The sequence below is a fragment of the Bufo gargarizans genome, chromosome 4 (assembly GCF_014858855.1).
Source record: "Bufo gargarizans isolate SCDJY-AF-19 chromosome 4, ASM1485885v1, whole genome shotgun sequence".
NCBI lineage: Eukaryota > Metazoa > Chordata > Amphibia > Anura > Bufonidae > Bufo > Bufo gargarizans.
In genome coordinates this window covers 265989313-266016941 of record NC_058083.1, presented here as the reverse complement: position 1 = coordinate 266016941, position 27629 = coordinate 265989313, and the positions used below count along the sequence as shown (strand labels likewise).

The 27629-nt window shown below is 45.3% G+C and overlaps 1 protein-coding gene across 1 annotated transcript in view; it reads left to right on the top strand.

The window, feature by feature from the left end:
• Positions 1-26495, top strand: part of IBTK (inhibitor of Bruton tyrosine kinase) — a 118224-nt gene extending 91729 nt beyond the window's left edge. The window contains exons 26-29 of the mRNA XM_044289176.1: positions 10706-10849; positions 17180-17242; positions 18777-18909; positions 26060-26495. Of these exons, the coding sequence (XP_044145111.1) occupies positions 10706-10849; positions 17180-17242; positions 18777-18909; positions 26060-26185 (466 nt within the window). The 3' untranslated portion in view covers positions 26186-26495. The remainder of the gene's footprint in view (positions 1-10705; positions 10850-17179; positions 17243-18776; positions 18910-26059) is intronic.
• The last annotated feature ends 1134 nt before the right edge of the window (positions 26496-27629 follow it).

Here is a 27629-nt window from a genome sequence, read left to right as displayed (position 1 = left end):
AATTTAAAACTATGTCCTCTTGTAGCAGTTTTTCTTCTTTTAAATATTCTTTCCTCTTTTACCTTGTTGATTCCCTTTATGTATTTAAAACTTTCTATCATATCCCCTCTGTCTCGTCTTTCTTCCAAGCTATACATATTAAGGTCCCTTAATCTTTCCTGGTAAGTTTTATCCTGCAATCCATGTACCAGTTTAATAGCTCTTCTCTGAACTCTCTCCAAAGTATCAATATCCTTGTGGAGTTATGGTCTCCAGTACTGCGCACAATACTCCAAATGAGGTCTCACTAGTGCTCTGTAGAGCGGCATGAGCACCTCCCTCTTTCTACTGGTAATGTCTCGCCCTATACACCCAAGCATTCTGCTAGCATTTCCTGCTGCTCTGTGACATTGTCTGCCTACCTTTAAGTCTTCTGAAATAATGATCCCCAAATCCCTTTCCTCAGATACTGAGGTTAGGACTGTATCACTGATTTTATATTCTGCTCTTGGGTTTTTACGCCCCAGGTGCATTATCTTGCACTTATCAACATTAAATTTTAGTTGCCAGATTTTTAACTATTTCTCTAGTTTTCCTACATCCTTTTCCATTCGGTGTATCCCTCCAGGAACATCAACCCTGTTACAAATCTTTGTGTCATCAGCAAAAAGACACACCTTACCATCGAGGCCTTCTGCAATTTCGCTGATAAAGATATTAAACAATATGTGTCCCAGAACAGATCCCTGAGGTACCCCACTGGTAACAAGACCTTGGTCTGAATATACTCCATTGACTACAACCCTTAGCAAAAATATATTTTAAAAATAAATAATAAAGTGATGATAAAAAATTATAATTAAATAATAAATAAATAAGTCGGTATCCCCCAAAGGTCTATTTTTGTAGCAGAAATATATTTATAAAAGAAAAAATTCTAACATATATAAAAGAAAAAAGCCCACACCAACCCAAACCATTACAATTATCACCCCATTCATGTGAAACTATACATATTATATAATAAAACGATCCAACACATATAGGGAACAAATTGTAATAATTTGCATAATAATGAGCTATAGTTTGAATAAAATGACTTAAAAAAAAAAAATATTTGTACGGTTTCCCCCTAATAAAACAAAAAAATATAAATAATTAAAAATCCCTATGTCTGTAATAAAAAGCTGCAGAATTTATTATGGTAGTTAAACAAATTAAAAAGTTAGAAGTGTTTCAACAACGTGCTATATCACAAAAGTGGCCATTAAGGCCTTTTCAGGCCTGGTCATTAAAGGGTTAACCAATAAGTGTGTTTCCCCACTAGTAAGGCCCCATACACACTACCGTGCTGTGTTTTGTGGTCCGCAAAACACGGATACCAGTCACGTGTGTTCTGCATTTTGCAGACCGAAGTAACGGACAGAACACGGAGTGCTGTCTGCAGCTTTTGCGGCCCCATTAAAGTGAATAGGTCCGCATCCGACCTGCAAAAAAAAATACGGATCAGATGCTGACACAAACATTGGCCGTGTGCTTGAAGCCCTCAGGGAAAGTGATTACTGGTTATTGTAGGCCACCTACAGTATATCTGGGGGTGCAGGGGCAGTAAGAACCAGTGAGCACCGTCTTCCGCAGTGAAGGAATGCGCTTATTTGTGAATAGGAGGCAGGAGGGAAATGTCGCCACTTAAAATGATTTTGCAGCATGGTCCCTGACACAGAAGATTCCTACTTTCCTGCTCTGTGCTGCTCTCGCGGACTCCATCTTCCCGACCCAGAGCACCTCTTCAGCAAATGACTGGCTTCTGCGGTGAAACGCTGCTTGTGTCCACATCACCACTGAAGCCAGTCATTGGCTGGAGAGGTACAAGTGACTATGCCCATATCCAACCGCATGTAAACGGCGCCAGAACCAGAAGATGGAGATAGCGGGAGCAGGAAAGTATGAATCTTCTGTTTCAGGGCCATGCGGCAGGCACGTGTTAAAAATATTTTTTTATCGTGAAATCTAAGTTCCTATGCACTGCACGATATTTGGGACAATTACTGGAAACAAGTACTGCTCATTCCTGATATCTGGCCTGTATATTCGTGCCGCGGATCAGCCGATAAACAAGGAATCACTCGTTTGTCGGCTGATTTGTATATTTTATCAGGATGAAAGAGGTACGATTATCGGCAGCGCATCTCTCCGTGTAATCAGGAATGGGCTACCAATAATCAACAGAACTGAATGAGGAAGCAATGACTAGCATGATTAACCTTTTTTTATTTTTTTAAATCTGCGGCTCCTTGAAATAGAGTGGTGTGACAATGTGGCCCCCAGACCAAATAAGGTTGTGCACCCCTGATTTAGATAAGTGTAGATGGTGTTTACTGCTAAGATTGCTAGAGGTGTTGTAGTTACCCCCAAATCCAGCTGTATCCAATTGAAATGAAGGGGGGGGGGGGAACTTATTTCACTATCCTCAAAAGCGTTGATGACTATGCTATTCAATACTGCTTAAAACCTCATCTTTTTATATAGAAGCTATGGCAAAAGAACTCCTGGCCTGCATTTGGCTATGAAAGTCTATAGGATTGCAGTACATTGCTAAATAATATGAACGGAGCCTTATTTAAAGGGTACTGATCGTTTTGGAATACTTCTGATGTATCATAGTTGCATCAGAAATTTTTTATGATGGAGGTTTTGGGTGCTGAGACCCCCATTGATTGCTAAAACAAAGGGCAGAAGCACTGAGCTAAGCATTGTGCCTTTTCAGTTGTGATCGGCCTTGCTCAGCTCTCCTCAGTCTAGTTAGTGGTGTACAGCATTTCTATGAGCGTGATCTGAACAGCCCTTCTGTGCTCACAAGGTCCCTGTATGGAGCGATGGTGCACATTTGAGACCACCTCTCTGTTCATTGCTCATGGTACTGCCGAGTACAGCAATGGGCTATCTCAACGAGTCCCATAGAAGTGAGAGAAGTAGTGATCACGTGTGCACACCACTGCTCCATTCACAGGGGAGCTGGACCCCCAGCTGTCATACTCTTATCACCTAATCCTTGTCTGTAGCACCCTAAATGTGCTTCTCACAAAGTGAATTTCTACCTATGTTGAGGGTGAAAAAGTGTTAGGATTTGAAGAGTTACTCTACATTCTATCAAGGCGCAGGGGTAATAAGGCATCAGGCGACAGTAACGTCTACCTGGACTGCACCTACATAGTACATGGACCCATTGAGGTAAATCGTTCAGTTCAGTTTTTTTGGCATGGCCTATGCCAGAAAACTCAACATGCACCATCCTTGTCTGGTTTCTGTCCAAGATTCGTTCATTCAAATGAATAGGTTAGGTAAAAAAAAATAAAAAAAATGGACACACCTGGACTCCACACAGATGTCCACATACCGTACATTCATGTTTTGTGGACGTGGATCAAAGGGGCCTTCTGAATCCAGCCTTACTGTAGGGTTAAGCCAGATCTTGTTAGATTATGCTAACATTTCTAGAGCTGTAATAGATGACGTAATGAATGGACAACAAAGAGAAACAGCCGGCCCTCCACTATTCGTGCGCGGTGCACTTGTCAAAGTCGGCGTCCCGCAAATACACAAAGAGAGAGACCGGCGCTCGCTGAAATAGATGCAATGCTTCTTTCTTTTTTTATTGCCACATGGAGCAACCAAGTAAGTGATGCGTTTCAACTCTGTAGTCGAGTCTTTGTCAAACAAATAGGTGTACAACAAACAGGATTTAAATAGCCTGCCGGATCTGGTGTCATAGAATATCGGGTGGTAATAATTTAATTAAGAATTATTAATTATGGTCATAAAAATAAAATGTATAAAATTTGTCATACATTCTTGAAATCATGACCTGGTGAATTGTAGACAACTTAATCAATACAATTCACATCTGAGTCTGACTTTGTCCTCAGATAAGTTCTTTTGACGTGAGATGACGTTAATGATATAACATGTAGTTCTGCATTATACAATAATACAAAGGTATTATAAAAATATGCAGATTTATTGGTTACAAGGTTATAAACATAAATAAGTAAACACAATGATACATGCAAATGAATATATTCAGCGTTGATATAAAGCATTACACGCTTAATACATGCAAGTAGAAATAACTTGTCACATTATAACAAAGCTATTATTAGGTTAGGATATAAAAATAGGAACATAAGTTATCACTTCTGTCTAATCCTAGACATCAGTATGGAATGCTAAATACATTCCGCCCCCTTCTAACCAACTACACATCACATGGATCGATTTGCCCCTTCTGGAAGTCAAGGATATAACTTAGAAGAGATAACTGTATCCTTTCGCCCCATCCTGCACTATTTTCACACAAATAACTTTGGTAAGACCATTAAGACAAATAACAGGGATCTAGGATCTTTGCTAGACCATATCTTAACCTGTTTAGGACACAGGGCGTACCGGTACGTCCTGTGTATTTCTGATCACCGGCGGGCAGGGCAAAGCCATCTTGTGACGTACCGGCGCTCTCCATGGGGCTGCCAGGAATCCCGGTGACTTCACCGGCACTGATGGGCGAGATTTAGCGCTGCCCTAGCCAGTAAAACGGCTAGGGAAGTGTTAAAGCCCGTCCATCAGAGCCGGTGACGTCACCGAACCCACTGCTGGGCGGAAGTTTCCTCCCGGTAGTGTGTTAGGATAAACAAGAGCCCTTGCCCTGCGATGAGATGCTCCGATGCTAGCCTCAGGTGGGCTGCCTGGGTGAAACTATAGGTATGTCGGGTTGAACCACTGTAAGGAGAGCAGACTTGAGGACTTGACAAAAAAAATATTCCTAGCAAGGGGATACCCAGAATCCCTGCTAAAACATGAACGTGACAAATTGACCAATAGTGTCTGGATTAGTACAAATCAAACAAACAACACACGTATACCTTTTATAGTGAAGTACCACCCCTGGATTAACAAATTTAGGAGTATTATTAATAAGCATTGGGATATAATGAGGAAGGCATAGCCAACAAAACGGGGATTTCAGAATCTACCTATTGTATGTTATAGAAGGCCCAAATATATTAGAGACACCATAATTAGAGCTGATATAGGGAGTTATAAAAGCTTATCACGACAAATTACAATATCCACACCTAGGAAGGGCACATTTCCTTGTCTGCAATGCTTTCACTGTTCCAGTGTCATCAAGGGAGAATACCTCACTCATCCACATACAGAGGAAAAATGTCCCATCAAAGGTTTTTATATGTTTAACAGCAATTTTGTCATATGCATACTGAAATGCCTGTGTGGGCTGGTATATGTTGGTGAAACATCAACTCGCATGAAAGACAGGGTCTGTAAACACAAGTCAACTATACGGAAAAATAACCTATTACCAATTCCTTTTCATTTTGAGCAATGTCGACATAATGTTTCCTAACTATGTTTTCAAATTATAACAAGTATTGCCACCACGGAGGGGTGGCGATAGCATCCATATGTTAAAAAAAACCTTGAGGCCTTCTGGATCCATAGGTTGCAGACCTTGGATCCTGAATACAGTTGCAAGAAAAAGTATGTGAACTCTTTGGAATGATATGGATTTCTGCACAAATTGGTCATAAAATGTGATCTGATCTTCAAGTCACAACAATAGACAATCACAGTCTGCTTAAACTAATACCACACAAATAATTAAATGGTACTGTGGAAAAAGTATGTGAACCCTTGGATTTAATAACTAGTTGAACCTCCTTTGGCAGCAATAACTTAAACCAAACATTTCCTGTAGTTGCAGATCAGACGTGCACACCGGTCAGGAGTAATTCTTGACCATTACTCTTTACAGAACTGTGTCAGTTCAGCAATATTCTTGGGATGTTTGGTGTGAATCGCTTTCTTGAGGTCATGCCACAGCATCTCAATCGGGTTGAGGTAAGGACTCTGACTGGGCCACTCCAGAAGGCGTATTCTCTTCTGTTTAAGCCATTCTGTTGTTGATTTACTTCTATACTTTGGGTCGTTGTCCTGTTGCAACACCCATCTTCTATTGAGCTACAGATGGCCTTAAGTTCTCCTGTAAAAGGTCTTGATAAACTTGGGAATTTATTTTTCCTTCAGTGATAGCAATCTGTCCAGGCCCTGACGCCTCAAAGCAGCCCCAAACCATGTTGCCCCCACCACCATAGTTCACAGTTGGGATGAGGTTTTGATGTTTGTGTGCTGTGCCTCTTTTTCTCCACACATAGGGCCAGATTTATCATGACTCTGACAGCTCACTCCACTTTCACATATAGCTAAAGTCAGTTTTAGCCAAGTCAGATTTATGATCGGCCCTTTAAGACTGTAATAAATGTGGTTTGACGGTAGCAGTTTATCCCTCAGTAAGCAGCTTTACAAAAGTCTCACATCTTTACGAAAAAGTCGCACGTTTTTATGAAAAAGTCGCATGTTCAATAAAAAGTCTCATAAGATAAGCATGGTCCTCACTGGAGTGAAATTGCGACTTTTTAAATAGTCCCAATAGTAAATCTGTCTAGAGGTTACATAAGAAAACACGCCCACTTTCATAAAACTGGCGAGCATAGTGCAGAGCAGAAAAAAGTCGCAAATTTGTGTGCAGTTTTAGCATTTGGGACTTTTTGGGGGGATTTTTTGGGGACTTTTTCACTCCGTTATTCTGATCTGAGCTAATGATAAATCTGGCCCATAGTGTTATGTGTCTCTTCCAAACAACTCAACTTTGGTTTCATCTGTCCACAGAATATGTTGCCAGTACTGCTGTGGAACATCCAGGTGCTCTTGTGCAAGCTGTAAACATGCAGCAATGTTTTTTTGGACAGCAGTGGCTTCCTCTGTGGTATCCTCCCATGAAATCTATTCTTGTTTAGTGTTTTACGTATCGCAGATTCACTAACAAGGATGTTGGCATATGCCAGAGACTTTTGTAAGTCTTTAGCTGACACTCTAGGATTCTTCTTCACCTCATTGAGCAGTCTGCGCTGAGCTCTTGCAGTCATCTTTACAGGACGGCCACTCCTGGGGAGAGTAGCAGCAGTGCTGAACCTTCTCCATTTATAGACAATTTGTCTTTATCGTGGACTGATAAACAGCAAGGCTTTTGGAGATACTTTTATAACCCTTTCCAGCTTTATGCAAGTCAACAATTCTTAATCGTAGGTCTTCTGAGAGCTCTTTTGTGCGAGGCATCATTCACATCAGGCAATGCTTCTTGTGGAAAGCAAACCCAGAGCTGGTGTGTGTTTTTTATAGGGCAGGGCAGCTGTAACCAACACCTCCAATCTCATCTCATTGATTGGACTCCAGTTGGAGATGTCATTAGTCTAGGGGTTCACATACTTTCTCCACCGTCACTGTGAATGTTTACATGGTGTGTTCAATAAAAACATGGTAACATTTAATTATTTGTGTTTTATTAGTTTAAGCAGACTGTGATTGTCTATTGTTGTGACTTAGATGAAGATCAGATCACATTTTATGACCAATTTGTGCAGAAATCCATATCATTCCAAAGGGTTCACATACTTTTTCTTGCAACTGTATGAGCTCAATTGCTTTTTGTGAGGTAGTTTCCCCTTACTTAATGAACATTTCATGAACCCCTATATGGATTTATATCGCCATAAAATGCAGTGTTAGAGACGCCTCACCTGGTTTACACACACTGTCTGCCTTCCTGCTAACAATTCTCCCTCTTCCAATCCTGCAGCATAGTATCTGAAGGCCTGCGTGCCGAAACGTTATACGATATGAATATTGCCGCAAGTCAAATAAAAACCTGAATTAACATAACTGCAAACCAAATAAGTTGTAGTTGTATACTTCATTGGAAACTGGGTTGGAACCCTACTTACAGCTTCTCACAGAGTGCGACAAAGATTTATCTGAAGTCATATTCTATGACGCCAGATCCGGAGAGCTATTCAAATCCTGTTTGTTGTAAACCTATTTGTTTGACAAAGACTCGACTACACAGTCGAAATGCGTCACTTGGTTCCTCCATGTGGCAATAAAAAAGAAACCAGCATTACATCTATTTCAGCGAGTGCCGGTCTTCTCCTTTGTATAATGAATGGACATTGACAGAAACTTAGCAACAATTTGAAAATCAAATGGGGAATAAGACCATTTAATGCTTTTCAGTGAAATGGTAATTTCCACCTGTTTCAGATAAAATCTTGGCCCCAGTCAGGAACCACTCTCCAGAATTAGCCGTGCAGTCCGCTATAAAGAGCAGTAGAATGTACTATTGTGTCGGCTGACATTCTTTATAAATAACATTGGCCTTGTGCTTTTCATACCGATTACCCCGACTATATTTTATAGTGACATCCATCCTGTTTTTTTGCTTGAGTTTGTATGTGCATTAACAATCAATGGGTGATTTTGGCCAGGGCGTTTGGTTTCCATTCATAACTTAAGTGGTCTGCAACTTGTGAAATCCATTGCAATGAAATACTTGGTATGGAAATCCAGCAGTATTTCTGGCTCTGTTGTCTGCCAGAAGGGTGGGAACTTTTCTGGCCCCTTACTTCAAATGAGAACGGACTAAGAATACCTCAGACTTCCCATTCCAGCAGAAACCTCAGTTTTTCTTCCATCTTTTAAGCTATGTAATAAATTCTTGTGAAGCTAGTAGGTGAATCAAATTTCTGTTTCCGAGAGGGCTGCAGAATATAACTCAGAAGACTGAAATGTATTTATAGGGCTTAAAGTCTTGCTCTAGTCACTGTGATCCAGTGAAAAAATATGTATGCTACTTAAGAGCACCTGTCACCAGGATCAACCCGATTAAACTATGCATACTGCCTATGCTGTGACATACATGAGACAAAAAGATTTTTATTCTTGCAGAGGACAGTACACTGAGGGGTGTGACCTAGTACCTCTCTGCACCTCGGCCCGAAACCCAAGTATAGAATTAAAGCGCCACCACACACACACACACACACACACACACCAGGGTATCATTTTAATTAGTGGGATGAACCCTACCAAGCAGTGATTGTACAGACATGTGCTCTTTAAAGGTCTGGACACAGATGGGGTCATTTACTAAGACTGGCGTTTTAGACGCCGGTCTTAATAACCCCTGCACTGGTGGTCAATCTGCTGATGTTATGAAGAGGCGCCGGACTCTACATAACTTCAGGGCAACCAACATAGGTCCAAATGGAAACCAGCATCCTTGCGTGCCTAAATTTAGACCATTTTCTCATCTGTATCATTGGGGGACACAGGCTTGACCAAGGGTATAGCTGTTGCCCCTAGGAGGCGGACACTAAGCACAAATGTGTGAGCTCCTCCCTTCAGCTATACCCTTCCTACAGGGACCAAGCTTATCAGTTTTAGCTTAGTGTCTGTAGGACACTAGATCGAGAACTTTGTTGCGTGGTCCAGGGATCCCATGGCTCTGACGTGCAATGCTCTAGTGATTCCGTGGAGTCAGTTCACGTTTCTTTACGTGTTCCCGCCTCTTCCTCTCATTCCGCGTCTCCTCCGGAAGATCAGGTCCAAAGGTCTTCCCGTCATTCTTGTTGCCCCCGATTGGCCACGCCGAGTGTGGCACGCATCTCTAGTCACCCTCCTCGCTGAAGAACCCTGGCGTCTTCCTCTTCGGGAGGACCTCTTGTCACAGGGACTGATATTCCACCCGAATTTAGGGTTACTACATTTAACGACGTGGCTGTTGAAGCCGCCGTATTAAGGGCAGAAGAGAAGCAGATTTTACGGTAAGTACAAAAATCTTGTTTTCTACGCCTAAAGCATGCGTGGAAAATACTCCCCTTCTGTGCCCATGCCATGTCCCTATTTTATTTAGACCTTGCTTGATTGGGGAAATGTGACAGATTTCGGTGCACCGAAAAGGTTAGGTCAGAAAACTGGAATTTATCATTTAGTAAATGACCCCCAGAGTATCTGGTACAATATAATGGTCCTTCTTTACAGATCTCACTATATAAGTATAATGTTATTCATACGGCGGTATGCAGTGTAAGAAAACAGAAAAAGCCTTCATTTCTGAATTGCTGGTGAAAACTTGAATGCTGCATTGCATCATTGGTTACTGCGGGCAACAAGATCAGTTTGGTTGCTTTTTGTCAGACAGTACTAGAGTCCATGTTTATGTCCGACTATGCAGTCTCCATTTACCTGCTGGAGCTAAACTGGTGTTTTTGTATGGTGAACCTGATTTAGCTCAGCTAAATGGAAACCTCGCTAAAGACATGTACAGGTAGAAACAGATTTGGAGACATCTAACCAATTACAGTGATACATTTGTTGCAACAAAATGTTAAAACCACTGATTTCTGTTATACATGGTCACAGCCATATTCAGTGGTGAAAAAAGAGGAACATGCATGATGCACCTTGCATTGTATTGGAAGAACTGAAGAAAGGTAATTCATACGTGGGGAGGGTTCTTTACAGCTGGAGCAATGAAGTTGAGGAAAGCCTTACAAGAGGTAGTAATGGCAGATGCTCGGTGCTTAGCTTGCATATGTCTGTGAGGGATATATTTACTTCAGTAACAAATGATTCAAAAATTGATCTATGGCAATCGGCCAACTGTAAAATCAATTTGGGAGAAGTTGGCCAAGGTCTAAAGCCCTGGCTAGAAAGAGGTTGGTTCTTCAGACTAAGTAACTAAATAACCCAGGAGTGTAGGACATTTAGTCATTGTCCGTGACTGTAATTTGTGTTATATGCTCTTCTTCTGCAGGACAACCTCTTTACATTATGATGGAGAACCAAAGTCATTTCGTGACCTCATTCGTGAAGAGCAAAAAACTATTGTTTTAAATACACTAGATACTGGAAAAAAATTCACCCATGTAACAGAAGTGGGTCCTCAAAAGTCTGCAAGGTGAGCGTGCGGGACATATGGGTGAATGCCACTCTGTAATTTGTACATCTGCCAGAGTGCAAATCTATGGTATCCATTTTGTTGTTGGTACAGGTTTTGTTCAGGCTTTTAAAATTGATGGTCTACCCTCTTCTACTTTACCCTTTACTAATTTGGTAGGGGTCAGACTCTCAACTGTTTCAAATAATCTCCAATATTAGAAGCCTAAATAACTCATCAATAAAAGTGTGGCGTATTTAGGAAACCGTCTAGAAAAAAAAGTCTTGCCCATACCAACCAATGAGTTTTATCCATAGCCTTAGACATAATGCTGACTTAAGGTGCTTTAACCTATCCCTAGTTTTTATAGACCCTGCACCAGGTTCCTTGTCTTCCAGGAACCCGACTCCTTTATAGACAACCTGTCACCTTGTGTGGGGCTACTAAGCCACCAGAATCTTGTTATGCAGTTGGGGTTTAGGGTCCCAACTCCCAACCCTGTCCATGGCAAATCCCTTTTTCTAAGCATAGACTACTAAATGAAAATCAGACTTGGGGCTTGTTCACACAAACGTTTTTTTGTGTTCCGTATACGGGACGTTTTTTGCTTTCCGTATACGGTACCATTCATTTCAATGGTTCCACACAAAAAAAATGGAAACAAAAAACCGAACAGATCCATGAAAAACCAGCTCTTACCGGGACTCTTGTGCGTCGCACAAGCACACTGAACTGAGTAAGCTGAGGACAGTACACCTTGCCTGATAGTGTACAAAGTTAGAAAGCCCTAGTGAAAGTGGTGTAAATTTAGGTTTGGTAGCAAATAACGTTGCTGAGTTTCAACTGAAGCAGCTTATTAGTTTCCTATCGATGATAACCAACGGCTTTATTAGTTTATGGTAGTAATTTATGCGACCACCAGGGTGCACTGATGTACCAGATTGTGCCTTCATCCTGCAGTAGCATTGTAATTTTTCCATTCGTCACTGCCTCAGCTTCTGTGTATCTGCTATCAGTGTTGTTCTGACGGTATTCAGTGAATACAAAGAGGGATGACGACGATAATAGGAGTTGTAGAAATTAGGATGATTAACAGTAAATACTAAGACTCTTTGGACAATGCCGTTTTGTTAAAATCCTTTCCTGATAAGCTGAACACAGGGTCCGTAGAAGCTGAGTCTCTCAGCAATCAGCTGCAATCTCCTGAGACAGCCCTACGGCAAGTGTCACATTACACAGTTCATATTAACATCAATGGACTGTCTCTGTAATGCATGGACATGCCAAGCCTTCCAGGGCAAGGGGCATTCTTTCAGGCCTCTCTCCATCCCTGAACAGTTGACACTCATAAAATCTCTTAGAATTTCCTACTACCACATTTGACAATTGGATTCTAAACCAGTACACCGCATCAACGCTGTATAAATCAGTCTCCAAACTCAAACGTCCATACACAGATATGGATGGGGACTCCTCTCAAGCATAAGGTTAAATGCACACGTGCAGGATCCGCACTGAAATCTGCAGGTGTTCGCACCTGTGTGGACAATCCGCATCAATTGGTGCAGATTTGCTGCTGGTTTTTCGGATCCGGATTTGACTCTCCCCATTAAAATCTATGGAGAAAATCCGGTCAGTAAAATATAAAATACATTTCCGTGCTATGGATTTTAAAATCCGCACTGAAAAAAATCTGCATCGTGTACATGACCATTTAAAATTCTAATAGAATACAATGTGCATTACCTACGGTACTGATTTTCCGCACGCAATCCTGATCGTCTGCATTTAGCCTAAATGCAGTTTACTGCATCAATGTCCTGTAGTCATCAAACATGTCATCACCAGCTAGTTCCGGTCTCAAACCACGCATGCGAAAACAACTGCTCATGCAGCTTCTCTGATCATAAACTTTGCGAACGGAATAGGTATTTGTACTAAAGAAAACGAGAATTGTCAGGAATGCTAAATATTACTGCTGGCTATTTTAGTAACCAGTGCAGGTTTTCTTTTCTCCCATACTCCCAAACATCAACTTCAAAATCAAGCGCTTCACATTTAACAAGGCAGCCAATCGCCTGACCCTGGGTTTCACCATGTTGTCTTCTTGCAGGGCATGGAGACGTGCTCATAGATAATATCTATGCGTCCTGCCTTATTTAGATATTAAAAGGTAAATGTATATAGCCTTCTGTCGAAATTTTTGATGTCGCCCAAATTGACAGCAAGTGCTGATGGTTATTATAAAAATACACTGCTAACACTTCTGGTCCTGTGAAGGGGGGGCGCGCGAGAGCTTGGTGTATGTATATAATATATTAAATTACAATAATGGTGTATTTATATTATTATTATTTAAGATATATATTATAAAATATATCATAAAAAAAAAATATATATATATATATATATATATATATATATATATATATATATATATATATATAATATTACATTACACCTGAGGGGAAGGTACTATAATTTTACTATTAATCAGGTTCTGGTCCAGGCCCAACACATGGAAAAATGGCTGATTTGGAAGGCTCTTTCTGCATGTTATTCAGAACCTTATAAGAGGCACCAGCATTATGGTTGCTGTTCACTTGGGATGCCATTATTTTCACTGGAAATATATCAACTTTACAAGTGTCATGGAATGATGCCTTATGTTTCACTCCAGACCATAAGATGCATTTAGAGGAGAAAAAAATAAAAAATGAAAAACTTTATCAGATCCCTTAATCATTAGATTTCAGATCAGACCCCTAATACTCATCATCAGACCTCAGATCAGGCCCCCAAATCAGACCCCCATTCCACATCAGATCACACTGACGGGCTTCCTCAGAGCCCCAATCCTTATCAGACTTCATATCGCACCTCCAATCTGGATCAGATCCCCAGTCTTTATCAGTCCTCAGATCAGACATAAAACGAATTAATGAGGATGACGCCACTGCTCATGGTATCCAGCACTCACTGCTCCCTGGTCTTCTTCTGGAGCTGCGCTGCACCGTGACCTGACATTCCACAGCATGAGGTAATAGTGCACTGCATCCTGATGTTGTACGCAGTCAGGACACAGCACAGCGGGCACCCGGCAGAAGACCAGGGAGTAGTGAATACAGCCAACACTTGGGTGACAGTATTCACCGCTCCTATTGTAGTAATGGAAGCACTCATTACTATTCACTTCATAAGATGCCATTTTCCTCCCACTTTTGGAGGAATACGTGTGTCTTGCGGAGTAAAAAATATGGTATATAGTGTGGATTGAATCGTTCATCTGAACTAACTCTCCAACCATTTGGGACTGTCGCTCTACAGACGATTCCCCACTGTGCTGGCAGATTAATATGGCCGCACATCTGACACTGCCTTGATATTCATGCACATGCGCAGTATTGGTGCACGCACAGATGATATGCTTACAAAAGCAAATCGGTGATTATGCACATGTTGCTAAAATTCGTTTAGCGGCTCATGCTAATTTGTTGATGCAGATTGGTAGCTTATCATTTCTGCATGCTCCTCACAAGTGTAAATTCATTCAGATGAAGGAATCGATTTGTACTAATTGATTCGCTCCTCTCTAATATGTGGTAATGGGAGTAAGGCCCCATTTACATGGGCTGATACACAAGGCAGTAATCAGGAGCGAACTGTTCGTTCCTGATCCTTGCCCGCTTGTTAAATCTGCCTTTACATGCAGCAATCATCCGCTTTGTATAGAGTTGGACAAGGGCTACTGTGATCATTCATCCCCAAAGAATTTCACGGTTTGTCTCTAGCACATCCCTTTTTACATAGTGAGGTGCTAGCAACAAACAAGGATTTTAAGCTTTGCATAAATGATTGATCACGAGAAAAACAAGCGTTTTACTTGTTTGCTGGTTGGTCTCCGGCACCTTTACGTGTGGCAGTTATGGGCCCTAACAATGAATATATTGGTGGACTAAAAGAACATCTATACACATTCATTCCCTATGTTGGATATATTTGGATATCTGCAGTAATATTCTACATTTGCATCCTTATAAGGAAAAGTATTTGCCCCTCTTGGCCAAACCTGATTTCTTTCCATATCTTCTATTGGTGGTGTTGGATATATCAATGTGTGTCAGTATGTCTGCCCTGACCTGTCATTACACACAGGCTGCTCTCACTTCAAAAATCCTTTTGTTGGAAATGACTGGGTTTTTAATGGTTGATTTAGGAAGAAATTTACATTTTTGTTAAAATTATCTTAAGTGTAATCTTTCCAAACCACAGTCAGCCTGACCTCATCATATAACCTTTTCCGCATAGAGGAGGAAAGTGTGTGTCTGAGCAGTTAAAAGGAAATTACACACAAATTGGAGCAAAAATGAAACTTTGTGACATACTATATGAAAGTTCTTATAAAAATGGGGGGGGGGGGGTTTCTTTGTTTTCAGCAATGGGTTAATGGTTGACAGTGAAGGGATTTGTAGTGTTCTCATAAGACTATAGTATACTGCTTACACTATGTAAGGGTGCTTAAAGAGGACCTTTCACTCGTATACAAACTAAAAACTAACTATACCTGTGGGCAGAGCGGCGCCCAGGGGTGCCCCTGCACTTACTAGTATGCCTGGGCGCCGCTCCGTTCGCCCGGTATAGGCTCCGGTGTCTCAGCTCCGTCTGTTGTATTGGACTGATTTTTTTGTAGGAGGCGTGTCACTTGCTGCAGTGCTGGCCAATCGCAGCACACAGCTCATAGACTGGCTATGAGCTGTGCGCTGCGATTAGGCCAGTGCTGCAGCAAGGGACACGCCTCCTACAAAAAAATCAGTCCAATACAACAGACGGAGCTGAGACACCGGAGCCTATACCGGGCGAACGGAGCGGCGCCCAGGCATACTAGTAAGTGCAGGGGGACCCCTGGGCGCCGCTCTGCCCACAGGTATAGTTAGTTTTTAGTTTGTATACGAGTGAAAGGTCCTCTTTAACCTGTGATCAAAAGCTGAATCCACAGCAGACCGTGGAACCGCAGCTAGCTATAGGGATTTCTAGAACTGGAAGGCCTCTTTCACACGGCCGTAGTGCTCCCGTGGCCGTATGTCAGGCCGCATTCGGCGGTTCCGCAATACACGGGGCACCGGCCGTGTGCATTCCACATCACGGATGCAGACCCATTGATTTGAATGGGTCCGGAGATGTGGTGCAGAATGGAAGCACTACAGAGTGTATATAATATCTTTTTCTATCTTTTTGGAGAATGGACAGATCACGGACCCATTCAAGTTGAATGTGTCTGGATCACACGGAACCAATACGTTTGTGTGAAAGAGACCTGTTTTTAATTATGCTATTAAAGGGAACCTATCATTATGAAAATGCACTGCAATCTGCAGGCTACATGTTATAGAGCAGGAGGAGCTGAGCAGATTGACTCTTTGACTTCAAAGCCCTAAATGAGCAGTAAAATAAATGAATGAAATACAAGTTTTACTAAAACTATAAATCAATCTGATCAGCTCTATAACAGGCTGATTGTACTGTATTTTCATGGTTCCCTTTAATATTTGATTTGTGCCCAGTGATCAGCTTTCTCTGCCACACAGCCCCTTCCTGCAGCTAATTGACAGCGTTTCTGGGAGCACAGCGACATACATCTGGTTGTGGCTATGCCTGGTACTGCAGCTCACAACAGTTTAACCCTAAGTGCAGTACCAGACACCCCCACAACAAGATGTATTGTGCTGTGCTGACCTATCAGGGGTGACAAGGAGTTGGACTGCCACCAGTCAGGTCTTGATGGCCTATCCTATTGAAAAGCCATGAATATTTTACAGTCCCAGAAAACCCCATTAGCCAGTTCCTGACCGCCCATTTACTGCAAACGTCCAATCGTTCAGAGATTGCAGCTTCTGTCAGTGACATCAGGGCACCCCATAGAGAAGGCAGGGCTGGTTCCTCAGTATTCCTTCCTTCTATATCGCTGTATACACAGCGCTGAACAATCTGTTCCGGCCCCGTGATGTGGTTGCCTGGTCTTCCTAGACCTCAATCAGCTCTGCAATATGGCTTTACTGCGCTGTATAGTACTGTACGGCCTCTCCGGGGGCTGTATCACCCCTGTAACTGCTTGCAGCGTTTTTCTGTCCGCAAGGCAGACACAATGGAACAGAACGGAATGGTGCCTTTTTGAGCATTGCGTTTCCCTCAGTTCAGTTTTGTCCTCATTGACAATGAATGGGGACAAAACTGAAGTGTTTCCTTCCGCTATTGAGATCCTATGATGGATCTCGATAGCGGAATTGAAAATGCAGATGTGAAAGTAGCCGGACTTTCCACTGTTAATTTGATGTAACTTTTTTGTCTCCTCAGAAAACCATCTGAAACTACATCTCATGAATCCAAGTGGAAAAGTAATGTGCCAGAGTCTTCCAAGTAATGTATTTATTATGCTACATGTAATAGATGTATAGAAATGTAGCAGAGTTAAATTATTGAACTGCTTCTTGTGTGTACCATTGTGACTCGCTAAGGGCTCTTTCACACCTGCGTTCTTTTCTTCCGGCATAGAGTTCCGTCGTCGGGGCTCTATGCCGGAAGAATCCTGATCAGTTTTTTGTCCTAATGCATTCTGAATGGAGTGAAATCCGTTCAGGATGCATCAGGATGTCTTCAGTTCCCGACCGGAATGTTTTTTGGCCGCAGCAAATAGCGCAGCATGCTGCGCTTTTTGCTCCGGCCAAAAAAACTGAAGACTTGCCGCAAGGCCGGATCCGGAATCAATGCCCATTGAAAGGCATTGATCCGGATCCCTTAAGCTAAACGTTGTTTCGGCGCATTGCCGGATACGACGTTTAGCTTTTTTTACAGTGGTTACCATGGCTGCCGGGACGCTAAAGTCCTGGCAGCCATGGTAAAGTGTAGCGGGGAGTGGGGGAGCAGCATACTTACCATCCGTGCGGCTCCCGGGGCGCTCCAGAGTGACGTCAGGGCGCCCCAAGCGCATGGATGACGTGATCGCATGGCACATCATCCATGCGCCTGGGGCGCCCTGACGTCATTCTGGAGCGCCCCGGGAGCCGCACGGATGGTAAGTATGCTGCTCCCCCGCTCCCCGCTCCTACTATGGCAACCAGGACTTTAATAGCGTCCTGGCTGCCATAGTAACACTGAACGCATTTTGAAGACGGATCCGTCTTCAAATGCTTTTTAGTACACTTGCGTTTTTCCGGATCCGGCGTGTAATTCCGGCAAGTGGAGTACACGCCGGATCCGGACAACGCAAGTGTGAAAGAGGGCTAAGTTAACATAACCCCGTTGTTAGTTACCTGCACTTCTATGACCAACAAAAAATAATCCATTCTGAGAATACAGTTACAATGACCAACGCTGCCGTGTAGCACCGCTCTTACGGTACAGCCAAAGCATATCTGGCGGCATTCCACAGCAGAAATCTGCAGAACTTACAGACTATAGCTACTAGAGAGGGACCTAGATGTATTTTCTGGAGTGTGATAACATTACAGGCTATAGCTACTAGAGAGGGGCCTGGATGTATTTCTGGAGTGTGATAATATTACAGGCTATAGCTACTAGAGAGGGGCCTGGATGTATTTCTGGAGTGTGATAATATTACAGGCTATAGCTACTAGAGAGGGATCGTTGATCCAGGGAGTTAGTCCGATTACCTGATTGGAGTCGGGAAGGAACAGCCTGTCGGATCCAACCTGCCGCTAGTGTGAAAGTAGCCTTATATACGTTTTTGCGTATGTTAAACATATGACAAAAACGTGTTGTGAACCCAGCCTAATATACACAAACATGCACCGTAAATTGTGGCGCAAAGTTAGAAGTGTCTAAATATGCACCAAATCATTTTAACTTCTAACATTCTTTACACTGCAGCATTGATTTTGCTTTTGCTGTCTGCCTTTAAACATTTGTATTATATTGTTATATCCCTCTGCAGCCCCTGGCTTTTACCCTTAAATAAAAACAAGCCTTCAGTGGTGCCAGTAACTTTTACTAAGATCGTTGAAGAAGAGAAGAAGCAGGAGGCTGCCCTCATTAGGAGCCGGGAGAAACCACTGGCTCTCATCCAGGTAAGAGAGATATTTTCTCCATGAAGCTGAGGCTATTGCATGTTTAACCCTTTTAGGCCCGGAGGTTGTTTTTTTTTTTTTTTTTGTTTTGTTTTTTTAGCGTTTTCGGTTTGCGCTCCCTGCCTTCCCAGAGCCTTACATTTTTTGTCTGTTCACATAGCCATATGAGGGCTTGTTTTTTCCGGACAAGTTGTATTTTTCAATGCCACCATTTAATATTGCATATGATGTAGTGGGAAGCGGGAAAGAAATTCCAAATGGAGTGAAATAGCAAAAAAAAAAAAGCGGTTCCACCACAGTTTTATGTTTTTTTTTTTATTTACAACGTTCGATGTATGATAAAACTTATCGGTTACTTTTATTCTACATGTCAGTACTAATCCAGCAATACCTTATATGTATAGTTTTTCTAGCGTTTTAATAGTGATAAATTGTTTTCTCGCCCATTTTCCTTGGGGGACACAGACCTTGGGTATAGCTCAGCTCCCTAGGAGGCGTGACACTAAGTAAAACTGTTAAGCCCCTCCTCCATCAGCTATACCCTCAGCCTGGAGATAGAGGCTACCAGTTTTAGCTTAGTGTCCAAGGAGGCAAGACACTCCCTGCTACTGCAGGGCTGTTTTCTCCTTGTTATTTTTACTTTTTCTTCTAATTTTGTTATTTTATTTTTTCCTAGGGATACCAGAGACGCATGGACCTCTCTGCTCTCCCGGGGTTGAGCTGCGCCAGTGCCAACTTATCTGCACTGCTGCCTCCCCCACAGAAGCAATAGGAGGATCTGGGCAGCAATGGCTCCCCTACATCCCGCCAGCTAGGGGGTCGCCCGCACGCCAAGCCCCTCTTCCAGCTTCCTGCCACTGCGGTGCCAGTGGCTGAAGGGGCGACCCTGCTGGAAAGGACTGAGGGTGAAGACGTCGCACGGTGAGATGGCTATTCCAGCCCATACCCCGTCCCTATCTGCAGCATCTACCCCTCTGGGTAAGGGGGGCACCCGTGGTCGCTCATTCTGAGCGCTCATCTGCAGGACAATGCAGCACAGCAGCATCCTCAGCACCCCCACGCTTTTCCCCCCCACGCTGCTATCTTTCTCCCCCCCCCCCCCCCCCCCCCCCTCCCCCTCATTCGGGGCTGACTCCATTTTTCTCTTCTCTCTCTCCCCCTTCCCGCCGAGAACGGGGGGCGGGGCTTAGCGGTCCCGGCAGGGGGCGGGGCTTCCGCGCGTCATTTTGGGGGCGGAGCTACGTTCTCCTTCACAGGAGACATTTCAAGCGCTGGAGGGGGCGGAGCTTGTTCCCCGCGCTTTCTGCTGAGGTTTCCCGCGCTTCCTCACTCCTGACAGGAAGCTGGGACACGGTGGGGGACTCTAACCTCCTGTGTACATCGCTCGGCTTCTGTGGGCGCTCTCTGCTGCTCACTGCTGTTCACTGCTTCTCTGCTGCTGCTGATCTGGGCCATCTCCTGACGTTCTTCTGAGGCACTGGTAGGACAGTTAACCCTCTCCTAACCCTCCTGGTCATAGCTGCTATAACCCTTTGTGGTCTCTATATTAGAGTACAACCACACTTCAGCATGTCAGATCCCACAGGTGCCCCCAAACCCTGGTACCATGCCTGTACCGCCTGTAAGGAACTTTTTCCGCGTGGGCAATCTGAGCCGCATTGCCTTGCATGTCGGGCCCCGGTGCAGGGCCCGCTTCCCGCTGCGCCCCCCGGTGCCTCTGAACCCCCTGACTGGGCTAGGTCTCTGTCTCAGGCGGTGGAAAGCCTTACACACGTAGTGGGCCGTCTCGTGGATAGACCGCCTCTCCCGCAGGCTGCCACAATCCCTGTCGCACCCGCTGGGACTACCGTTTCTGCCGCCCCCACTGGTTCCCTGCCTCCCAGCGAATCTTCCAGGGCCCGGCATACTCAGAAACGTTCAAGGGTTGAGCGCACATCTTCTCCAGATGCTTCGCTCTCTCCGCCATGCGTGCGAGCTCAGTCAAGTCTATCCTCTCAAAGGGATACGCTTTCTGAGGGAGAACTGGCGGATTCGGACGTGGACATGGACTCAGAGCTTCCGTCCAAATTGGCGTCCGCGGTGGGGCATCTTGTCACTAGCATCCGTGATACCTTTCAGCTACACGATGACCCCCCCAGCTCTGAACAGGCCGGCGTGTCCTTTCTCCGCCCCAAACAGGCCTCCAAGGTTTTTCCCATACACGCTGATTTTTCTTCTGTGGTATCCAAGGCTTGGACTCGGCCTAACGTCCGCTTTATTACACCCAAAAAGCTGGACATTTGTTATCCCTTTCCAGCGGATTCTGTGACCACGTGGACATCCCCGCCTAAGGTTGATCCTCCCGTGGCTCGCCTGTCCAAAAGCACTACTATTCCTGTACAGGACGGATCTTCCCTCCAGTCTGTTGAGGACCGTCGTACGGAATCCCTCTCCAAGGCCATATTTACTGCCTCTGGTTCGGCCCTTAGACCGGTCTTTGCCTCCGCCTGGGTTGGCAAAGCGGTCTCTGAATGGGGTTTGCAACTGGAACGGGAGTTAGGGTCGGACGTCCCTGTTCAGGACCTCCGTTCCTTAGCCCAACTAATTGTTCAGGCCGGAAAATTCGTCTGTGAGGCCTCCCTTGATGCCGGTGCCCTCATTGCCCGTTCCTCTGCCCTGGCAGTTTCTGTCAGGAGGGAACTCTGGCTGAAGGTTTGGGCGGCGGACGCCGCTTCCAAACGCTCTTTGGCCGGCCTACCATTCACGGGTTCCCGCCTGTTCGGAACCCGTCTGGACGAACTTATATCAGAGGCCACGGGTGGGAAGAGTACTCACCTCCCCCAGTCCAGGCCAATGGGCGCCCCCCGTGGTCGCGCTGGTTCGTCCCGTTTTCGGTCCTTTCGCAAGCCCACCGGGTCTAGACCCGCGGCCAGTTCTTCTTCCTCTGGCCCAGCCCAGGATAGACGCAAGAAGGCGTTTTTTCGGACGCAACCTACCTGGCGCAAGTCCCAGCCTGCACGGGCTCCCACAGGCCAGCAGCCCTCTGCCTGAAGGTGCGCCCCCACCCACCCGGGTGGGGGGCCGCCTTCTCCTATTCAGGAACGTATGGCGGGCCACATCTCAGACGCATGGGCGCTCGAGATTGTATCTTGCGGATACAAAATCGAATTTGCGTCCATTCCGCCAGACCGTTTCTTCCGATCCCGTCCTCCGCGAGATCCCGTACGAGTGGCCGCCTTCTTCGCGGCCATTCACTCTCTAATGGACAAGGGTGTCGTCGCCCCCGTGCCTCCGACGGAAAGGTTCAGGGGGTTCTACTCGAACCTCTTTGTGGTTCCCAAGAAGGAAGGCTCAGTGCGTCCGATCTTGGACCTAAAACGCCTGAACCGTTTTCTCCGACTGCAGAGATTCCGGATGGAGTCTCTCAGGTCCGCAGTGGCCTCCCTGGAAAGAGGGGATTTCATGGCCTCAATCGACATTCAGGATGCATACCTCCACGTTCCGGTTGCTCCATGTCATCACCGCTTCCTGCGCTTTGCGGTGGGGGACGATCACTTCCAATTCGTCGCCCTTCCCTTTGGTCTGGCGACTGCTCCTCGAGTGTTCACCAAGGTCCTGGCCCCTGTCTTGGCCCTTCTACGTTCAAGAAGTGTTTTTCTTCTCCCATACTTGGACGACATCCTGGTCAAGGCACCCTCCTTCTCTCAGACATCCCGCAGTGTGGAACTCACTCTGGAGACCCTGACGCGGTTCGGTTGGATTATCAACCACCCCAAATCTTCCCTTACCCCCTCCAGACGGCTGATCTTCCTGGGGATGCTCCTGGATACAGAGTTGGCGGAGGTCCGCCTTCCGTCGGACAAGCGTCTGGCCCTTCGCGGGTCGGTTCGCAGTCTCCTCCGTCATCACCGCCCTTCCCTCAGATCCAGCATGCGGTTGTTGGGAAAGATGGTTGCCTGTTTCGAAGCGGTGCCGTTCGCACAATTCCGATCCCGCACCTTTCAGAGGGCAATTCTGTCGGCCTGGGACAAATCACTGAGGAGTCTGGACAGGACCTTTCTTCTGCCTCCCCTGGCTCGAGCTTCCCTCGGCTGGTGGTTGCATATCCCTCTAAGGGGGAAGTCCTTCCTTCCACTGAACTGGCTGGTGATTACCACAGATGCCAGCTTACGGGGGTGGGGGGGGGGTTTTCCCTCCCCGGTCCGTCCAGGGCGTTTGGTCTCTATCGGAGTCCAGACTTCCAATCAATATTCTGGAACTGAGGGCGATTCTTCTGTCCCTCAGACACTGGACCCATCTGCTGAGGGGCCACCCTGTTCGGATCCAATCGGACAATGCCACGGCTGTGGCATACATAAACCATCAGGGAGGCACTCGCAGCGCTGCAGCGATGCAAGAGGTGACCCTCATTCTCCTCTGGGCGGAGACGCACGTGCCGGCCTTATCTGCGATTTACATCCCGGGGGTGGACAACTGGGCGGCGGATTTCCTCAGCCGGTCCACCATCGACCCGGGAGAATGGTCCCTGCACCCAGAGGTGTTCGAAGCCCTTTGTCTTCGCTGGGGTCGCCCCGACGTGGACCTCATGGCCTCCAAATTCAACCACAAGGTCCCCCTATACCTGGCCAGGGCACGGGACCCGAAGGCATACGGCGCCGACGCGCTCGTCCTTCCGTGGCGCGAATTCTCCCTTCTGTACGTCTTTCCTCCTTTTCCCCTCCTGCCACGGGTTCTTCGGAGGATCGCGGCAGAGGGCGTCCCCGCGATTCTAATCGCCCCGGATTGGCCCCGCCGGTCTTGGTACGCCGACCTAATGTTGCTGTTGGCAGACGCACCGTGGCCACTGCCCTCCAGGGAAGACCTTCTCTCTCAGGGACCGATCTTCCACGAGCATTTAGGCTCGCTACGTTTGACGGCGTGGCTATTGAGACCGCCGTCTTAACGCGACGGGGTTTCTCCGCGGACGTAGTCCGCACCATGATCCGGGCTCGTAAGCCCGTATCCTCTAGGATCTACTATCGGGTTTGGAGGTCCTATCTGGGGTTCTGTGAGTCCCGGAGCATCCCACCTCTCCGGTTTTCTCTTCCCACAATCCTGTCCTTCCTCCAGTCGGGTCTGGACCTGGGGCTGTGCCTCAGTTCTCTGAAGGGTCAGATTTCGGCGCTGTCTATTCTTCTCCAGCGTCCCCTGGCCCCTCTAGGGCCAATTAAGACCTTTTTACAAGGGGTGGCTCACTCTGTTCCGCCGTACCGCCCTCCAGTTCCTTCCTGGGACCTGAATGTGGTGCTCTCGGCGCTCCAATCAGCCCCCTTCGAGCCTTTACGGGAGGTCTCCCTTCGCCTTCTGTCCTGCAAGGTCATCTTTCTTGTGGCCGTCACGTCTCTCCGACGGGTGTCGGAGTTAGCGGCTCTTTCTTGCTCCGAACCTTTCCTGATCTTCCACCAGGATAAGGTTGTGCTTCGGCCTGTCCCGACTTTCCTGCCAAAGGTGGTCTCCGCCTTTCACATCAATGAGGACATCGTCCTTCCGTCGCTCTGTCCCTCTCCTTCCCACCCCAGAGAACGGGAACTGCACCGTCTGGATGTGGTCAGGGCGTTGAGGATTTACTTGGAGGTCACCGGGTCCTTTCGGCGCACGGACTCCCTGTTTGTGGTTCCGGAGGGTTCGCGCAAAGGGTTGGCGGTCTCCAAGGTGGCTATTGCCCGTTTCATTAAACTGGCGGTGTCTGAGGCTTATCGAGCCAAGGGCAGACCTCCGCCTTTTGGCGTCACTGCTCATTCCACCAGAGCAGTCGGAGCTTCCTGGGCGCAGAGGCATCGGGCCTCGGCTGAACAGTTGTGCAAAGCAGCCACTTGGTCCTCTCTGCACACTTTCACAAAGTTCTATAGGGTGCATACGCATGCATCAGCGGATACTGCGTTGGGCCGCCTGGTTTTGCAGGCAGCGGTTTCCTGATGCTCTGGTGGTGTTCCGCCTTGGGTTTGTGGTCCCTCCCTTCTTGGACTGCTCTTGAACGTCCCAAGGTCTGTGTCCCCCAAGGAAAATGGGCGAGAAAAGGAGATTTTTGTATAACTTACCAGTTAAATCTCTTTCTCGCTCTTCCTTGGGGGACACAGCACCCACCCTTCTGTGTTTGGTTACAGGGTTATGGTCTGGCGCCCCGTTGGGTTGCTGGCTGGTTGTTTCCGTTATTGGTTGTTATCCTTTCACTACTTGGACACGCAACTGGTAGCCTCTATCTCCAGGCTGAGGGTATAGCTGATGGAGGAGGGGCTTAACAGTTTTACTTAGTGTCACGCCTCCTAGGGAGCTGAGCTATACCCAAGGTCTGTGTCCCCCAAGGAAGAGCGAGAAAGAGATTTAACTGGTAAGTTATACAAAAATCTCCTTTTTTAAAAGTGGTAAAAAAATCTGTTATTTTTTTGTCGCCATATTTTGATCCCTATAACTTTTTGGTAATTATGTGTATGGAGCTGTAAGGGCGCTCATTTTTTGCGGGGCGATCTGAACTGATTGATACCATTCTGGGGTGTGTATGACTTTTTGATCACTTTTTATCTAATTTTTTTTGTAGAAAATGAAGCAACCAAAAACAGCAAATCGGACATTTGGATGCTTTTTTTTTTTTTTTTCGTTTTGCTTTTGCCGTATGGGGAATATATTTTTATACTATAGGTGTTTTCGCACATCGCGACACCCATGATGTGTATTTTATATATTATTTTTTTTGTTCTTTTATTTTTATTTGGGGAAATTTTATAACTCCTCCTGTGTGCACACCGGAGTGCGCACTGTCTCCCCCTCCCTCCCCGTAATTTTTCCATCACATTATATGCTGGTCGTATCTAGGGGTTAGGACCACCCTGCAATCCAGCAGCAGTGGCCATCGTTGCACACTATAGGAAAAGGTGCTGATCTCTTCAGTGGCCGGAACCACGGGAGGGCACATAGGCTGTTGTGCAAGCACGACCACCGCTGCTGGATTGCTGGGTGGTTGTAACCCCTGGAAACAAGCCATGTATAATGCAATGGAAAAATGAATCCAGACAGCAAAGGAGGCAATATGGACAATCACATGGCATTAGTAAGTGCCTTGTATTATCTTTGTCTACATGATAAATGCAATTTGCTTAAGTGAGACAACCCTTTTTGAGAATTCTATGTTTCTTAGATTGAAGAACGTGCGATTCAGGATCTGCTGGTACATTACCAAGCAATAGACAACCCAGAAGAATATATAACAGTTGAGAGATCAGCACAAGAGCCCATGGCAACACCAATGTGGAACAAGCATTGACTATGACATGGTTATTTTCTGAATCATATAAACGTGCACACATTGATGTAATGTTTGGGCAGTGTGTTTGCAGTTAATAAAGGCCCACGCATGTCTTGTAGATTTTGGTCTGGATTTGCTAATCAGGGTTGAATGGACTAATTTCAACTTATATGCCATATACACATTGCTTATGGACTTTTCATGTTCTCAGTTTTGACAAATTTAATAATTATTGTCTAATATAGAATATTTAATATGGTAGTTGTGTATTCTGTTTACAGTGTAATGAGTTTCTGTTGCAAATAAAAGTGTGCAATTATGGCTTTCAGATTTTATTTGATTTTTTTTCCAGTTTACAGTGTATGATTGCAAGAACTCCGTATTTCTGGTTATCCCTTAAAGGGAACCTGTCACCGGGATTTTGTGCATAAAGCTGAGGACATCGGTTGTTAGATGGCTGCTAGCACATCCGCAACATCCAGTCCCCATAGCTCTGTGTGCTTTTATTTTAGACATATGCAAATTAACCTGAGATGAGTCCTGTCCCTGACTAATCTCAGGGACAGGACTCATCTCAGTTTAATTTGCATATGTATCAAATCTTTTTTTTTTTTTTTTTTTTTTTTTTTTTTTTTTTTTTTACACAATAAAAGCACCCAGAGCTATGGGGACTGGGTATTGCGGATGTGCTAGCAGCCATCTAGCAACCCATGTCCTCAGCTCTTTACACAAAACCCTGGTGACAGGTTCCTTTTAAAGGGTATTAATGTGGAAAAGTATGTTTTTTTTTTTTTTTTTTTTGCATATTTAATAAGTTTGAGACTGCAATCTCCATCAATTCTTTTCTAGACCCACTGATTATGTAGTTTACAGCCTTCTCCTAGTTTTAGACGTTTCCCGTGTGATTACTTGTCTCAAAGTAATACATGCTGTATATGAGATCTGTGTGTCCAGGATGCTGATGCCTTCACTAGCTCTCATGTACTAGCACAACTTAATTCCTGTAATGCTTTTCCTTTATAGAGACACTTAAAGGAGATCTGTCAGCAGATTTGTACCTATGAAGCGGACTGACCTGTTGCATGTGCACTTGGCAGCTGCAGGCATCTGTGTTGGTCCTATGTTCTTATGTGCCCGCACTGCTGAGAAAAATTAAGTTTTAATATATGCAGATGAGCCTCTATGAGCAACCGAGGCATCCTGTTACACCGCTAGAGGCTCTTCTTTCTCTGCAACTGTCGCTTCCTCTGCACTGACAGGCATTATGATATTTTCACTGCCTGGCCCTGTCAATTAAAGGGGAGAGGGTACGGCAGTTGCAAAGAGCTGAGCTTCTAGAAGTACAGTAACTGCAAAGCGCGATCAGCTGTGTTTCTGACTGTAGTGCCGCTTAGCACTGTAACAGTACAGTCGTGGCCAAAAGTTTTGAGAATGACACACATATTAGTTTTCACAAAGTTTG